This window comes from Heteronotia binoei, chromosome 3 (assembly GCF_032191835.1).
Source record: "Heteronotia binoei isolate CCM8104 ecotype False Entrance Well chromosome 3, APGP_CSIRO_Hbin_v1, whole genome shotgun sequence".
NCBI classification, from domain to species: Eukaryota; Metazoa; Chordata; class Lepidosauria; order Squamata; family Gekkonidae; genus Heteronotia; species Heteronotia binoei.
The window spans coordinates 114989922-115005189 of NC_083225.1; the positions used below are offsets into that span (position 1 = coordinate 114989922).

Consider the following 15268-nt stretch of genomic DNA (forward strand, 5'->3'; position numbering starts at 1 on the left):
AAATATATTTAAATCTTGTGTATCTTTGGTGCTACACTTACCAAGAATCCAGCTTATTAAAGGCCAGTAGTTCATAAACTGAATTCCAACACCTGCATTGTTACTTTTTGTGTGCTGCAGGGGCAGAACCATCTACATTTTGTAAATTTTTCTTAGAACCTATTGTTGCCAGAAAGCCTTAGTTTCCGGCAGTAAACCCCCAACACCTACATAAGACTCTTAATGGACTGTATTCCAAATGCAAGATTGGTCTTTATTCCAAACCCATGATGGCCCTTAGGGTCTGATACAGTATTGGGCCAAGCCAGGCTCAGAGTACCCCTGCTTGGATTACTATACCACAGGTAGCTCCTGCTCACTTCAGAACGTGCTTTACCCCTGGCTGCCAAGCCACAGCAGACAGACAATTGCAGCCCTGTCTTCATGGAAAGAAGACCAGCAGCAGATGTAGAAGAAACCACACTCCTGGAGGGTTCCAAGAGGACAACCTGTTGGAAACCTCCAGGCTACCCAGTCTAATACAAAATAACTGTTGCAGCATTAACCAATGGACAAAAGAATCTTCCTGCACCTATTCAGGACATCTCTTCTGTCAATAGAACATTGTTGGACCAATCTTTCACCATCAGCCAGATTCTGTCACCCATCTCTCTTCCTGATTCCCTTGTTTTCCCTATGTTCCCCCAGAGGTGTCAAAATAACACACATTAGACCTTAAATTGCCTATTCTAGTTTTCTTATTTAGTATATGTTTTACTCAGAGATGTGGTAATCGCTCTCCAGATATCTTTTGTTAAATTTCCTGGGAACCATTAATCTGCCAGGAAGTCCCATCATGGGTTCCTGCCTCAGGTTATGAATTTGGCTATTTAAGGAAGATCCTTCTGCCATTAGGATGTGACTCTTTCCAGACCCTCACCTTGCTGGAAGAGCCATCTCCATTCCTGATCAGTTTGGGTCTGTTATTGCAGGTGATGCTGGTTGTCTCATGCTTCCCCTCTCCCTTCCCCATTTTTGCTGAACTACTGCTTCTCTTCAGGATAGTATTACCCCTCAGTGATACCTCCTGCTAATGCAAATGTCCCTATCTTTTAAATCTATTTTTCTTATTTCTGAACTCCTAGTCTGAGTGTGTGTTTATCTTGTATATTTACGAGTTTTCCCCAATAAAATATAAATTTATCAAAGATTTCAGGTTTTCACGGCTGGTAACTTCATTAGGGTTTTAGAATCTTTCGGGATCAAGTGCCGTGTTCTACTGGAGAAAGTTTTCCTTCCAGACGTTTCGTTCTCAGCTGCGGAGAACATCCTCAGTGGCGTTGCAGCCGGAGCAGGCGCTCTGACCTTCTTGGCTGCTGTGCATTGAGTGGGGCCAAGGCTGCTGGAGAGCTACTATTTCTAGGCTGGAGGGGGTGTGATGAAAGGGCAATTGGTTTGTGGATGCGCCCATTGTTTGGTGGGGCTTCCTGGAAGGGTAGTGATAAGGAAACTGGCTGTTGAATGTGACCATTGTTCTGTGTTAATTGCTGGGAGGGTTGGAAGGGGTTTGAAGATAAGATGGTTGTTGACTGTGCTGATTTTGCTGGTTGTTCTGAGACTTTCTGCAATGTATAGTCTGTAGGGTGTTTTGCAGAGCTGGGTACCAAGATTGGTGGATGAAAATGCCTTCTTCCTTTCTGTTAAAATTGTGCTGGTGTTTGTAAATCTCAATAGCTTCTCTGTTCAGGCGGGTATGATAATGTGAGACCGTAGAAAGGACTTCAGTTCTTTCAAAGTGGATGATGTGGTCTCCTTCTTGAAGTGCATGTTCAGCTACAGCTGATTTTTCTGGCTGAAACAAGCGACAGTGTCACTTGTGTTCGGTGAGACGGGTGTTGATACTGCGTTGGGTAGTGCCAATGTAGACTGCACCACAGGAGCAGGGTCCTTTCTACAGTCTCACATTATCATACCCGCCTGAACAGAGAAGCTATTAAGATTTACAAACACCAGCACAATTTTAACAGAAAGGAAGAAGGCATTTTCATCCACCAATCTTGGTACCCAGCTCTGCAAAACACCCTACAGACTATACATTGCAGAAAGTCTCAGAACAACCAGCAAAATCAGCACAGTCAGCAACCATCTTATCTTCAAACCCCTTCCAACCCTCCCAGCAATTAACACAGAACAATGGTCACATTCAACAGCCAGTTTCCTTATCACTACCCTTCCAGGAAGCCCCGCCAAACAATGGGCGCATCCACAAACCAATTGCCCTTTCATCACACCCCCTCCAGCCTAGAAATAGCAGCTCTCCAGCAGCCTTGGCCCCACTCAATGCACAGCAGCCAAGAAGGTCAGAGCGCCTGCTCCGGCTGCAACGCCACTGAGGATGTTCTCCGCAGCTGAGAACGAAACGTCTGGAAGGAAAACTTTCTCCAGTAGAACACGGCACTTGATCCCGAAAGATTCTACAAACCCTAAAAATATAAATTTGCTTTAGTTTCAAACTTTCATCATTGACTAAGAGGCTCCTGGTAAACATAGGTTATCAACCCCATGCTATTTATGCCAACTTGCCTAACTGACTAAAATTCCACAAATTAACATGAAAACGGCATTTTAGCTAACACTACGTGTAAGATGTAACAGAACGTTTGTTTCCTTTTTATGTGAGAACACTGTATACTTCTATAGGGTGCTTGTACCACTCATTAATTACTTACTAAATGTTTGAGCATATGTATGAGATAATTTTTCCCCACTGAAACAGAGAGTTCACCCCCACTCCTTAACAAAGCTGTTGGTGTACTAAGCTATCTGCCTTCTCATGGTAATGGACAGCAAAGTTTAGTTATTTCAGTATCATCAGTATTTCAATACTAGTTGCTTCCAAACCACAGCTGACAAAGAACAGAGTACTTTCTGGCAACCTTACATTCCATAAAGGAGAAAGGAATTCTTGTCCCTCCTACCTCAACTTTCAAGCTTCCACCCCAGGTCACCGGTTATTTCCCTACATTAATTACTTACTAAATGTTTGAGCATATGTATGAGATAATTTTTCCCCACTGAAACAGAGAGTTCACCCCCACTCCTTAACAAAGCTGTTGGTGTACTAAGCTATCTGCCTTCTCATGGTAATGGACAGCAAAGTTTAGTTATTTCAGTATCATCAGTATTTCAATACTAGTTGCTTCCAAACCACAGCTGACAAAGAACAGAGTACTTTCTGGCAACCTTACATTCCATAAAGGAGAAAGGAATTCTTGTCCCTCCTACCTCAACTTTCAAGCTTCCACCCCAGGTCACCGGTTATTTCCCTACAACATTAACAAGGCTAGCCACTTTCCCATTCATTCAGACCCTAAATATCTATGAGTGTATACAAAATAGGCTTCATATTGCCATGCTGAATTGTTTTGGGAGAATTTGCAGATTTGAATAGCATTTTCTCACAGTCAACTCTAGCAGATTACAGAGGAGGACTGGCCTTCTCCATGTTGTATTGGGGCTAGATGGAAGAATATAAAGTATGTGTATAATGGGTGTAATGTGAGCTATGAAGTTGCCTCTATGAACAGTCTACTTAGGTTTCTAGGCAGCACTACATCAAAGGGAATTGCTTGCTTTTCATTTTTGCTCAAGTCTCTATCATTTAAAGGTAAAGGCAGTCCCCTGTGCAAGCACCAGATGTTTCTGTGTGGTGACGTTGCATCACAATGTTTTCACGGCAGACTTTTTACAGGGTGGCTTGTCATTGCCTTCCCCAGTCATCTGCACTTTACCCCCAGCAAGCTGGGTACTCATTTTACTGACCTTGGAAGGATGGAAGGCTGAGTCAGCTTTGAGCTGGCTACCTGAACCCAGCTTCCACTGAGAATGAACTCAGGTCATGAGAAGCTTGGACTGCAATACTTCAGCTTACTGCTCTGCACTCATTTAGGTCAGCTTAAAAAATGCCAGATTTTTTCTTTGAGACTTGTGCCCAAGCCCAAGAATGTACAATGGGAAATGTAAGAAATTTAGTATTGCCACTAGAATTAACTATTTAGTCTTAACTATATTTAAGTTTAGTTCTGATACCATCTCACACGCCTGCTGTGTTCCTTCAGTAAACTTTGGGCATGATGTATATGATGGGTAAGCAAAACAAAATAGGTTTACTCAAAAATATTTTTGCTGTTTTTCCTAATATTTGTATGTTTCTCTAATATTGAGTTTTTAATTTTGCCTCTCCTGCCACAAGTTCTATGATTGCAGCTGTACAGTGAACAAAACAAAAAAGTCTAAAACTGTGGAAGTTAGGAAAATGGATGCATTTTGGTCTTTAATTTTAAAGGAAAAACAATGGCTAGTGGAAAGCACATTAAAGTTGAACACAAATCAATAAATATTATTTTACAATGCATTTCATGGATAGCTACAACTGAACAAACACACTTTAGAACCTGGCTTTATGTAACTTAGATTCTGAAATCAGAAACTTGAAACACTGCATATATAATTTAACTTGCATTCATAAGGCCTTATTACATTCAGGAACATCCTGGACAGATATAAATTCAAGAAGCCAGGTCAGGCTAACATATAGTCTTGCTTCCTTATTAGCTAAAGCAGAGTAAGTACTGAGGCATCTGTGATGGACTTAGCCCCAACAGAAAACAGTAATGTCCCTTTTTTCATGGCTAGCTGAACACATATTCTAACCCTTTGTTGGAATTTCTCGAAGATAAAAGGAGAATATTTTAAAAGTAAAAAGAACTGGAAAAGCAGCATAATGTCATAAATATGGCCAGGAATATAGGAGAATAAGTTGCTAGTCTTCACAAAAAGGAACTGGGAAAGGAGCATGTCACAAATATGGCCAGGAATATAGGAAAATAGTTGCTAGGCTTCACAAAAAGGATCATGGAGCATATTTTTGTATGTCAGAAACAGAGCTAGCCCTGTCTCTCAGATAAACATGCCGAATAGGGAGTCTACAGGCCCAGAATAGAAGGGTAAAAAACAAAAGAGTAAATCAATAACTTGGCCTTTTGTAGACAAGAAACAATCTAAGTCCTATCAAGGGATCATATATGTTTAAGTCTGAGCACAAAGTATATGAGAATGGCAAGAATGTCCAAACATCACAGTAATGTAGTTCAAAGGTAGAGTGTATTGGTATAGGTGCACTGATTTACAGCCAATAAATATTCATATGAGAAACTTGTAATCATTAATTACTAGACCATATTATAATGGTAGCAAGAATAGACTCTTTTTATATATTTTACAATGGTACTCAAGTATAGCTAAGTTTGTATGGTGCTTTATGGTAGAATTATTTAGCCATCCTTATTAAGTAGGACAGCTAGCTGAAAGATGGTTTTAAAAACCTATAGATATAAGAGTCTGAACTGATTAGGGGATTCTTCTTTTTTAATAATATTTTTATTTTAAAAGTTTTAAATTCACATACATATGCGGGATATACTGGACATAGTAGTGGCAATATAAAATTAATAGCACTATGAGTTCCCTCAGTACAGGAGGGAGAGAGCAAATGAGAACACTTCTTAATCTCCTATTTTGGAAAGAATATGACAAATCTCTTCTCTAACTGCATTCATGGCTACCCTCTTCCCAGCTTCTCACTTTTCCTATAGGAAGAGGCATGTATTTCTTAAGAACACAAATCTAGATAACGACTCTAGATAATTCCATTAGGACAAGCTGTTACTATATACTTCTATACTTCTGTACCCTCATATTCCCTGGGTCAGTTCTTCTTTTAATCATTATAAGTTCACTCAACCCTCCTTAGATCCCAGTTCTTTACATGTTTCTTCGGATGGATCCTGAAATATCTGATGAATCCTGTTGAGTTCTTCCTGACATGTTGCAGCAAACCTCTCCAATATCTCCCTGAGCTTCTTGCTCCATGCTTTCCTCCCAGCCTCTGATTTGCTCTCACAATCTACTACACTGGAACTTTCAAGGCTCAGCTGTTCCTCTGGGTCTTCCACAGAGATGCTTTGGTCTTTACTTTGTATAAAAGGAGGCTTCTGTGAGGGCTTGGTGGTCTTTACTTGAGATGCTCTACTGCCAGCTTTTGGTTCCCCCTTTGATGCATCAACTTTATAAGCAGCTGGTACAGTTGGAGTTAGCACCTTTGAAAGATCATGAAAGAGCTGCAAGCTGTTATCAATGTCATGGAAAGGGGAAGTCAAATCAGCGCTATAAACTTGAGTCTTGGGCTTGTTGGATGGTCGTCTCAGAGAGAATTAAATTAAAAGGCTTGGCTGCAGTATAAAGGTGCTGCAGTGAGTTCAGTTTCTCTAATGTAGAGGAAAGGTTTGTTTGTTCCCCCAACAGAGATATTCTTGGAGAATTTGCAGGATACAGCTGTTCTATTTTATTTGGCACCTTGATCTTGCTTGAGCTGATACAGAAACTTTTGTCTGCATTCTGGAGTAGGCTTGAGTCATTGCCAATTGTTTTGGTAAGGGCTCCAGATTCAAGACCGTAAGTGGTGGGTTTCCTACTTGTAGTCCCTTGAATTAATATCAAACAGTTTCATCTGTGAAGACTCTGGTTGTAAAGATTTCAAAGGAGGATAAAAACTTACACATTTTCAGAAGCACTGAAGGAATTGTTGGCTGGTTGAAAGTTAGGAGGATTCTCCTCTCAGAAGGTGTGTTTAGGAGTCTTTCAGCTCTCTCAAGGTCAATATAACAAGTTCCAGTTAAGACGGCATCAGAATAACAACTCTCTGGAAAGGTTCTTGTTTATTTTAACAGATGCTCCCTGATACCTAGTCTACTCAAATGAAAGAAACAAGTCCTAGATAAGCTGTTATGTAAGTTTCCCTTCCTGCTTAATTAGCAAAGAAACATCTAATATATGCTGCAGAAAATTCTGTGAGAAATCTATAAGAGAAAGAGGACAGTCTAAACCACCATTAAATCATCAGAGAAGAAAATAAAAGGACACGGATGCCTCAGTGAAACAGCCCACTGACCTGAACATAGGGAAGAAGAGGAGGAATGAGAAGAAAAGAATAAGGAGAAACTCAGAGGTTTGTTCTGTGTATAGATAATAATAATAATAATAATAATAATAATAATAATAATAATAATAATAATAATAATAATAATAATAATAATAATAAAATTTTATTTATACCCCGCCCCCCCCCCCGCCGGGGCAGGCTCAGGGCGGCTTACAGGGTGTGGCAAAAGCCATGTTGGACAATAAAACAATTATACATTTCTATACCATTTAAAATTTACCATTAAGTTTACATAATATAAAAGTCTAAAATCAATCTAAAATAATCTCATCTTATTGCTATCTCAATTATTGATGTTAGTGATGGCATGGTGTTTATTTCAAGTAACAACTTGCCAATGAAAGAAATAGTAAGTGATCTTTCCAATTTTCTCTCTCCCCAAAAATATAAGGCTCTGGACCCAGACAGTGAGCTAACCACCCAATTATACATAAATGGTCACCTCTTTAAAGCTGACGAACTTAAAAGGGAGACTAGATTAGCAGATTCAGAACCACCTTGTTCATATTCTTCAGAGATGAAAAACAATTCCTTTGCGAGTAGGTGGTACGAGCAAGACCCATGAAGAGATTCTCTGCTTAAATTTATAGGAGACCACTGCCTCTTTACTGGCAAGACTGTTGTGGCTGTTTTTGAATAATTAAACTGCACTGCTGATAAATTCAACTGCCTTAGGTAAAACTTCAGTGCCTTAACTTCAGAGTGTTGATGCGCCAGTGTTTAGTGAGGGTGGTCTTTAGTGATGCAAAGAATGAAGGCTTGCACACAGCAGTGGTAAAACTACTATATACTATTTATTTACACCTCCACTCTCCAAACCGACAGAATGCTCCGCTGCAACACCACCATACATAACCCACACATAGTAAAGTGTCTCTGTACATTTATACAATTCATCTCCCCAGGTGACCAATCAGCTTGCTGCTGAGTCATGCTGACATTGTCCAGGCTGATGCAATCTGGCAAGTAGCCACCCCCTGTCACCTAGATGATCTACCTGGCAGATCAGTTACTTTCACTTTCCCAGCATGTGCTTAGAAACTGTCATTGTCTTCCATAATACTGACACAGAGAACCTGCACCCCCTCCATCCTTCAACCATAAGAGGGAGAGAGACCTTAATTATACCAAAAATAAACAAACCTCCTGGCTTAAGAACACAGGACATACAGCTTCCCACTGCATGGAGAATGATATAAAAGCTGGGTTGCAGATTTCAAAACCATCAAATTGCATTGTTTATTAAATGTAATTTTGTGAACCATGGGCACTGGATAAATAAAGGAGCAATTCTCTACTTCCTGAGTCAACTTCTGTGTTTAGAAATCTATTATATTGACCCCGAAGAGCTTCTTAAGAGTCTCTTTGCTTGTGACCTTTTTTACTTTGGGTCAGATACTTTTATGGACTCAAATAATTGCATTCCTTTATCTATGCAGCAGTACTGGATGATAAAATATTTTGAGTTAGTCAGTATTAACGATGCATACAGTTACATAGTAATAAAAGATAAAATAAATGCTAAGATTCTCTAGTAGTATTATTTGTGTGATTATAACCATAACGAACCAAATGTTGTTAATATGTACCTCTTGCAGGGAATTAAGTGATCAAATATGTTTATTGCATGTGGCCAAAGAACACTACAAAGTTGATCTAAATAAAGCATATGGACAATAAAAACAACCATAAAGATGCCACACAAAACGGGTTACAAACCTAAAAGATTTTAAGTTTCAAGCTCTGCTTTTGCATGTATTCTCTTGGTGTGTAGTGAGGAAGACCATCAATCTCTACCATATCAAAAAGATGCTGAGCAACCTGTTGACATAAATAATGTCCTGTTAACTTGACAGATTGCATTGTTTGAAAGTGCATGGCTGTAATGGCTGATCTTAGGTTGTAAAGATTTTAGACAAGTAATGTGCTCTATTGTGATCCACTTTGATACATTTGTACCAGGGAGAGAATTTGCAGCCTATTATTATATGTCTATCCATCAAATCATCAAAGGTGCATATCCATTCACAGAGTTTGGAGCCAAGTTTGGAAACCTCCTGGAAGTCAACTAGAAAAGATTATCATTTAAAAATACTCTTATATCTAGTGACCCAGATGCTATCATTATAGATAAGGATAAACCGCAGCATCGGGAGATAGAGAGGCTGAGGCTTTCATCTGTTTACTCCAAAATTAAAGCAACAAGTATGCAAGTCCTTACTGAAGAAAGGCCAAGTCTGGCCCATATCAAGACAACTGGAGTAATCCAATATAGGGAAATTAACTAGATACCTAGAGTTTAATCACAGAATCATAGAGCTGAAAAGAGTCAGAGATCATCTAGCCCAACGCCTTGCTCAATGCAGGATCAACATAAAACACTCCTGACAAGTGTTTGTCCAGCCACTGCTTGAAGACTGCCATTGAATGTTACTCAAGGACACACCTGTACCTGAATCTGGTCTGGGCAGAGTCATCTAGAAAAATTAACATTATGGAAGTACAGCACATTAATATAACTGCCACCCATACCAGTCTCTCTGCCATCTGGCACATCTGGCTGCTTTTCCACAGTGCAACATTATGGCAGCAACCCACCCCAAGACAGAACCATCATCCATATGCTCAATAATCTGGACTAACATTTCTCAAATCTCATTTTCACCAGTTCCTTTTGTATTAACCCAAGAATAGTATTGCAGAAAGTAATTATCAGCTACAGGTTTCATTTGATCACAGTCACAAATATTACCCCATCTTTTAAATATGTATTAATGAACTATGATAGCCATCTATAACCCATCCAGTCCCCTCCCCCCATACTTAGTACAGCCTTCATGGTTTGAGAAAACTGTACTAGGATCTCTAGTGAGTCCATTATCTTTTATTTAGTCCAATTTGAGTAAGCAGAAGATAACAGAGGAAGACCGCAACAAGTAAAAGTCATTCCCCCATAAGACACACACACACAAAACTATGCATCGAAATAACAGCGTAATAGTTTTCACTAATCATTTTATTTCAAGTAGCATACAAATCATGCAACTACAGCAATGTGGAACTGTCCTACAAATGTCAGTGCTTTTTTTAAAAAAACAAAAACAAAAACCACCAGTAAACAACAGCACTAGTTCCAAAGCCAATTCTGCATCAATGCATAATTAAGGCCCTGTATCATTGCTCTAGTAAGTGAGTTGCATGTTAACACTTGAGGCTTAATGGCCCCCAGTAGTTATTGGAATATGAAGCTCTTTATGATCCTTTCAGAATTTTTATTCTGTTGTCTATAAAGAGATGCACCAATCAGAAGAGATAAATATGTGTTAGTAAAAAGAATGAAATGACAACATGAGCAATGGCATGTATCCAACTATCCATGGACTTTGCAGACCAGGACATTCCCACTTTCTCCTGCAGTTGCTACAGTTCCTGTGATCAGCGCACTCTCAGAACAAGAACAGGAGGCAAAATGGGGGTCCTACAGTGAAATAATGGAATTAGTGAAATCACTAGCCTTGTCTTCTGCCTTGCTTCATTCCAGTGAAGAAACTGGATGGTTCAATACAAATGAACACATTTAGAGGCATGGTCCAAAATGTCAAAAAAAGATGCTTTTAAAACTTATCTGCTTTGTTACTAGAAATTATTTTTGTATTAAATGTCCACTTAGTTCTTTTCCCCAATGTAAATATAAAGGCCACATCTTAAAAAGAGAGCATTATCTTGGCATATGTTAGTTTATAGATTACAAAATAGCAGCACATTAAAATCCTCATACTAAATTTTCTATGTAGCACTACTGAAAGCACAGAGAACAGATAAAGCAAGTACTCCTTCACCCAAAGAGTAATTAACAAATGGAATTCATTGCCACAGGAAGCTGTGGTGGCTCCACCACAGACAGCTTCAAGAGGGGATTAAATAAATATATGGAGCAAAGGTCCATCAGTGACTATTCGCCACAAAGTACAGGTAGAACACTAAGGGGGGCAGTGATGATCTGTATTCTTGGTGCTTGGGGGGTAGCAACAGTGGGAAGGCTTCTGGAGTGTTAGTCCACTGATGGACTTCCTGATGACATCAGGTTTTTTTGGTCACTGTGTGGCAGAGAGTGTTGGACTGGATGGACCATTAGCCAGATCCAACATGGCTTCGCTTATGTTTTTATGTTCACATAGTATTTCAGAAAAAAACACAGATTCATGTGGATATAGATTAGATCATGTGGACAGATATACTGCTTCTTGCTTTGGGGGATTCAATCACTTTTTTTTAAGCTAATGGACTCAAACACATGAAAGTGAACTTAAAACTTGCAAAGGGCCACTAAGGTATTTTTAAAATTTAACTGCTTGCTACCTTTAACTAAGAATAGGGATGAGACGATTCCTTCAGGACTACTCCCATTAGAATTTATTTCATCTGTATTTCACAGGTTTTGCTCCAATAATCTTCTGCAAAATGTTGTGGAACTGTGCAAATCCAAGGCTTAGAAAGAACTCTCACCCGGGGTGGAATTCTAGCAGGAGCTCCTTTGCATATTAGGCCACATCCCTAATGGCTCTTTTTTGTAAGCTCTTGGAGGATTGGCTACATCAGGGGTGTGTGGCCTTATATGCAAAGGAGCTCCTGCTAGAATTCCACCCCTGCTCTCACCACATGTCCTTACTGTCTGTGGAGAACACGGACAATGGTGGTGAGGAAGTTGCATGGGTGAACTCTTTGTAATTCAAAAATTGGGGACCCTAGGAAAATTCCCCCTTTAGAACTAGCCCTTTGTGTGTCAACCATACTAAATAAAATTTATGTATCATTTATTAAATTTTGTTGTATCACCTTTCTCTGCAAAACTACAGGCTAAAGGAATGTTTTCCAGCACACAAAAGAACTACAATGAAGGCCTAATTTTTGTGCATGTTGTACAATATCTCAATCTCCAACAACTGACACTTAAATTATCCAAGTGCATTTGTCCATGTTACAACCACACCGTTAACTCTTCCCTAAAGACTTAATCAAATGGCTATTTTTAAAATGTCTGCTAATTGTAGTAAAATGGCCATAATGAAGGAAATATCTTTTCACTGGATTTTTTTCACCTCACAAACTGTTTACAGAACTCCTGTGCCACAACTTCAGTGATCTGAACTCTCAGCTGGAGCCATGATAATGGGTCCAGATAGTGGAATTACATAAATAACTGACCATTTTGATATTGGGGGTGGTGGGAGGGAGCAGTCTTTCAGAAGACAGTATCATTTTCTGAGTGTTCAAAGTACCCTTAACGCTGTTCTCTGGTGTGTTAAACCTCTAACAGCATGTGGGTATAGACAGCCTAAAGAAAATCCATTTACCAAAAGTGTCATTTTGAGAGCTTATAAACTTTATAACTGCAGTGTCCTTCAGACTAGAATTTAAGTCATTCAGAAGGGCCTAGAAGTTAAGTGCTTGGAGCAAAGCCTGTCCCAAATCAGTCTTTACCTAAAACATATAGATCTGCTATGTCAGTTCTTATTAATGTTATTTCCATGCATTTTTATAAACAAGCAGACATCACCAAGCCTACTAAACCCAAGAGCTGAGTTTTAAGGGCATATCATGCTACCCTTCATTCTACCCATTTATATCTTTCATGCAGGTTGACAAATTATTGAATATGCTGAAATTATTCTGATTGTTGTGGCATTATACATTTATATGATATGCTTTGTCTGTTTACATTATACATTTTGTAAAATTCTGAATGGGCAAACACATTTAAACATTACTCTTAATTAAGTTAAATAGCAACAGGAATTCAATGTCTTTTTATTACTCTTTTATTATTGTCCTCATTTAAAAATGAATAGGATACAAAATAAAATCCTATTCATTTGTCTACCTGATAACATTGGGGAAATAAGGATTTCATTATAAAGGGTATCAAATGCTGTAAGTACTATAAACAAGCAAAAAAGGATCTATTTTGAAATACAGGACACTGTTCAGAAGCTACATCCTAAATACCAGCAGGAAAGATCAGAATCAAGTAAAATGGAATGAAGTCAAACAGTGCTGTACTTCCAGAATGATACCTTTTTCTTGTAGCACCCTTTAAGAAAAGCAGTCAGGCACTAGTAAATATTATAACAGGAACCCAATTTAAAATCAAGCATAAAAGTTTATTGGAAAGGCACAGATGAAAAAAGTATCTTTGACAGCATCAGATAATATAAAAAAGAAAACTTTTCAGTATAACAAAAGCTATTTACAACCTTAAGATCCAATTCTGTATATAAACTTAGGAAAAAGACCTTAAGCAGTCTGGTCCTGAATACTAGCTATACTAATATATGAAACCCTCAGAACAAACTTAAAGATATTTGCAGCACAGATTCTTAACTAATCCTTTCAAAGCTATACAGATAAATTATATTTAAACTAGAATAAGTAAGCATTATCAGACCTTGTACTTCACTAGAAGTAGAGTGAATTATATACACAAATGTTGTAATGCTTGTGTCAATTTAAGCATCTACAGCTGACATACTGTATTTATGAAATGAGAAGGGAATGCCAATAAGGCTTTAAATTACAAATTTCTAGTAATTCATCAGTTTATAAAGGACAGATAAAACCCAAGATTAATTTGAGAATTCCCTTAACCTTCCAGATTCTCCCCCACCCCCACATATAGTAATAAAAATAATGTAATACCACAAACAGAAATAATTTTAAATATTTGGTTGGAAAGAGGCATTGAAGATACCAGTGTTTTAACAATTTAAGAAGAAAGCCAAGAGACAAAATACCCTTCTTCCATTTGTACAAAACAGTTACATGTATAAAATTAGCATTAAACACTACACATACACACAAACACCTTTTTAAAATATAAATCCAAATAAAATTTCAAATCCCAAGTACATGCTTGGTTGCTGAGTGGGCAAAATTGCTTATGTGATGCAAAATATTAATTCAGTAATTAAACTTAAACCTGCCTTTTCTTCTTTGCAGAGGAACAATTAAATATACCTATTTTGTGCAGATATGTAAATCTGCTATTTGGTCACGAAAGAAAGAGATAGGTTAACAGCTGTAGGGCCAGCAAGCACAATATCAACCTAGCAGATCATCTGCACGGTCATAAGAAATTAGCATCTTCAATAAGTGAGAAACATCACTATTGGTACATGGTTAAGCAATTAAAATCACGTTGAAATTCATACAGAGTTAATTGCATCTAATTAACTGCAACTGACAACCATAAAAAAAAGTTTGAGGGGAAAAGTTCATAGTCTATATTACAAGAATTCAAACCCAAATTTTCCAGACTTTTACACAAATTATATCAGTCACTATAACAGGGATTAATTATTCACTTCAAAAACTTACAATCACTAAACCACTTACTTCATGTTGACAGGTGTCTCCTAATCAACCAAAACTCACAGCTGTAAGCATTTAGTAAATACCCACTTGGAATTAATGTCACTGTTTCATGCTTAGTCACAGACGTCAAATCCTTCTCAAAGTTTCAGAATTTAGTGCACATGGTCAAAACACAATACAAAGCTGATGAACCAAGCACACTTGTTGATGCTCAGAGATCAATTCTATGTTTAAAAGTGTAGAACTGGAACAAGTTACCGCTTGAACTGAACTGCTGAGGGTCTAAATTAATGCAACACTATACAATTGAGCCATCTTTGCTTTGCGCTGGAATCATCACAGGAATAGCTCCCATTCTACTTAGATTAGGTGCAGCTACCTTTGGTGGTTGAAAGTTTGGAGTTTGAACAGGAAGACGTTCAAACTCTTCATTTGGAACTTTGTTGTACTGCGTCTTGGCATACCCATCCATATTGGAAGGAGACATTGAACCCAGAGAAGAACGATTGCTTCCTATGTAACTACGGGCTGTTGAAGCACGACTCTTTGGAGGAGGAACATCCTCTCTGGAGGGAAAAAGCACATTTGTAAGTTTACTACTTAAATAAAAACCCAGCTTAAAGCCTTTCCACATATAACAGCCCCCTCCCAGATGTTATTCTTAAGGTCATGTTGATATAAGATTCAATCCATCACAAGTGAAACTATATTGTCTCACAAATATGGAGATGTACATGTTGCTGAGGTGGGGGAAAAATTTATCACTCCCTTTTTTCAAGGAGAGACGTGAACTAACTCTGAAGAAGATTAGAAGGTGTTTTTTTCAAAAAGGATAACTGTCAAAAGGCTCACAAAACA

The 15268-nt window shown here is 38.3% G+C and overlaps 1 protein-coding gene across 2 annotated transcripts in view; it reads right to left on the bottom strand.

Moving 5' to 3' along the window:
* Positions 1-15268, bottom strand: part of CXADR (CXADR Ig-like cell adhesion molecule) — a 110442-nt gene that overhangs the window by 12374 nt on the left and 82800 nt on the right. The window contains exon 7 of one of the 2 annotated variants that reach the window (XM_060234400.1): positions 14790-14976. In XM_060234400.1, coding sequence (XP_060090383.1) covers positions 14790-14976 — 187 coding nt within the window. Of the gene's footprint in view, positions 1-13179; positions 14977-15268 lie in introns of those variants that run through there. The other variant, XM_060234399.1, reaches the window with a different exon arrangement.